Source organism: Arachis ipaensis, chromosome B07 (genome assembly GCF_000816755.2).
Source record: "Arachis ipaensis cultivar K30076 chromosome B07, Araip1.1, whole genome shotgun sequence".
Lineage (NCBI taxonomy): Eukaryota > Viridiplantae > Streptophyta > Magnoliopsida > Fabales > Fabaceae > Arachis > Arachis ipaensis.
The window spans coordinates 120,703,912-120,706,891 of NC_029791.2; the positions used below are offsets into that span (position 1 = coordinate 120,703,912).

Genomic DNA, 2,980 nt, shown 5'->3' on the forward strand with positions numbered 1-2,980 from the left:
TGTCATTATCGTCACTTAAGCTGATAATACAAATATATGGTTCTTGCAACTTGCAACATATTCAATTTGCTGGTCTAATGTCTGGTGGCGAAGGAATCTACACTCTTCTAAATCCAACTTCTCCTCGTTTAACTCCTCTCCTACCGAGTGTTGCCACAGTTACTTAGAATTTTTAACATCCACTCATTGTTTTTCTCCGAGAACCTTTCATGAGTTATCCTACTCTCCAATCCAATACCTTTTGTCAGGGCTATTTCATGACCCAAAAATGAATAAACAAATAATCTCCTATTCGATCCAAATTTAACCATGCCCGTTACAAAAATCAACATAAGAGGAGTGAATCCTATCGTCAAACTGCGGCTTAGCTAAGCATCTTTTTAGATTGGGAACATTTTTTGATAATAGTCTACTTCATTCAACAACATAACGGTAGACGCGTCAACCTTTTATCCACACGCAATAAATTTCTGTACATTTTTATCAATTTTGATTTGTACACTAGAACGACCCGTTTATAAAAGTTATAAAGGTGAAAAACCTGAAATGAAAAATTGAGAATAAGTTGAAAACATTGATGGTACTCCATTTTGAGAATAGAAGTTGGCTAGAAACATTAGCAACCATTGAGTAAAAGGAACCAAAGACTTTGATTGAGATGAAAGAAAAGAAGGGACGAAATCATCGGCGGTTCACGCGGTAATGATAGATTGGATTCACAATTATTCAAGAGTGATTACTCTTATGTAAAGAAAATAATTAAATAAATTATTTTATGTAAACATTTTTCCAAACAAATTCGTAAAGAACAATATTCAATTGTTGCAAAGAGAAAACAAGTGTGGGAGTCACATGCAATCCACCGACAGCGAGCGACAGCTGCATTACAAATATTACACCCATTAAACACCGCCACTGTTGTCTTCCCCTACACTATCACACTCTCCCACTCCTCTGCACCCGCGCTCGCTCTCCCTTCCACGTAAACCCACGAACCCATCACGATGACGTGTCAGGTCATCATTAAGGGACCACATTTGGTTACCATGTACCCCAGCGCAGGCAAACGAGTCCCACGCGCTTTTCTTTTTTTCTTTACCATTTCTGTTTCCGCACTGGCCTATCCTGTCTGTGTCTCGACCCTTTTATTGAACCCCCCTACTCGTTCATCCATCCATTGCCATACATTCTTTCACTTTTGCTTCTTGTTTGTGAGAGATCAGAGTAATAGAGTTAGTTATGGCCACCAAGGTTGCGCTTCTTATGTTCTTGTGTGTTCTTCCGGCGATGGTTGCAGCCATCCGCCCAGCGAAGAACCCCTTCCTCGTGCAGGGCCGTGTCTACTGTGACCCTTGCCGTGCTGGTTTTGAGACCTCTGCCACCACCTACATTGCTGGTAAACCCTATTTCTTAGCTTCAATGCTGCTATTAGCTACTATACCACTATTATCTCAGATCTGTTTTCTCTTCACTCTTATCAACTTCTCATTAAGTAAAATTGTAGTTTCAATAGTGAGATCTTAGTTTAGACCAAGGGAGAAATTAAATATTGTTCATTTGGAAGAACTTTTAGCCGTTTGCATTTCTAGGCTCACAGATCTGGGCTAACATTCCTATTATTCCAGTTTTTGTCTGGTCAATTCATTATACATTTTGCTGGATCTAATAATAATTTTTAAAATGACTCTCAAATTAAAAAGTTGTTAAAGTGGCTGCTCTTGATGGATCATGGATGTCTTGAGCATAAAAAAAATGGTGACGGGTGTTGTCACTAGGATCTGCTATTTTATGTTTCTTCCTTATTTCAATTATTTTTTAATCATTAGAATTGACTATTTGATTTGACTTAGTTCGATTCGATAGCTTGTTCTTAAGTTTAATTAATTATGTTGTTATTGGGCGAGTCCCAAGTCTTTTTCAATAAATGTAAAAAAACCTAAAATGCAAGCAAAACTGGAGTTGAAACCTTGACCCGTTCAGCTAACCTTTAAGGTTGATTGAATTTGACATAGTTTAGCATTGATTATTGTGTGCTTTTGTAACTTAACAAACTTTGTGTTCAATGGTTGTGTCTTTGATCTGGGACAGGTGCTGAGGTTGTGGTTGAATGCATGGACAAAACCGGAACTGAAGTTGTGTACACAAAGAAGGGAAGGACAGACTCAACTGGATCATACACCATCTATGTCAATGAGGACCACGCCGACGAAATCTGTGACGCCAAGCTTGTGAGCAGCCCTCACCACCGATGCAAGGTGGTGACCCCGGGGCGCGAACAGGCACGTGTTGCCCTTACACGCCAAAACGGCATTGCCTCCGACACCAGGTTCGCCAATGCCATGGGATTCATGACCGAAGATGTTGCTGCTGGTTGTGCCGAGATCCTCAAGCAATACCAGGAGTTTGATAATGAGAATTAATTTATTTATATAGTTCACTTTTAGCAAATCTAGTATGTGTCCTGTAATGTTTATCAATCTCTGATTTGCGGATTTGAGTTTTCCCTGATTGATGATGATGATGATGTTTATTTAATTCAATCTTGATAGAGATGGATTGTTATCTCAACATTTTCATTTTATGATGATATATATATGTATGATAATGGACCTTGGCTATATTATAATTTATATGAGTTAATTGATCTTGGACTAGAGGATGTAGTCTATTTTATGTCATTGTAATAAACTATTCATTATTCGTTTCTTAATACCAGTACTGGTCTAATGGGATGTTTGTCATAAAGAATGCTTTGTGGAGAAAGGAAGATGTGGAATGGATTAAGAAAGGGGTAAAGTTTCTTGTTATTTTTTTTTTTCCGGAACAAGAGATTGGGTTTGGAGATAGTTTAGTTTGGCAGTTTGGATACTGTCATTTTCATATGGACATAGCAGTACGCACTTACTCATGATTGTTAAGACATAAATATATGTATTTAATATCCTTTCAGAGATTTTGACACTTCTACCGTTATTTTGCC

General features: G+C 38.0%; 1 protein-coding gene across 1 annotated transcript; it reads left to right on the top strand.

Moving 5' to 3' along the window:
- LOC107606126 (protein DOWNSTREAM OF FLC) lies at window positions 1,113-2,656 on the top strand. The gene is made up of 2 exons (XM_016308112.2): window positions 1,113-1,396; window positions 2,089-2,656. Exons 1-2 carry the CDS (start codon window positions 1,240-1,242, stop codon window positions 2,418-2,420), a joined length of 489 nt encoding a protein of 162 aa, XP_016163598.1. The 5' UTR covers window positions 1,113-1,239; the 3' UTR covers window positions 2,421-2,656.

What these genes read in the sequence shown, in the direction of transcription:
- LOC107606126 (XM_016308112.2), top strand. Translation starts at nt 1,240, where the DNA reads ATGGCCACCAAGGTTGCGCTTCTTATGTTCTTGTGTGTTCTTCCGGCG. An exon ending in TGCCACCACCTACATTGCTG is followed by an intron (nt 1,397 to 2,088) that starts GTAAACCCTATT and finishes GATCTGGGACAG; the next exon opens with GTGCTGAGGTTGTGGTTGAA.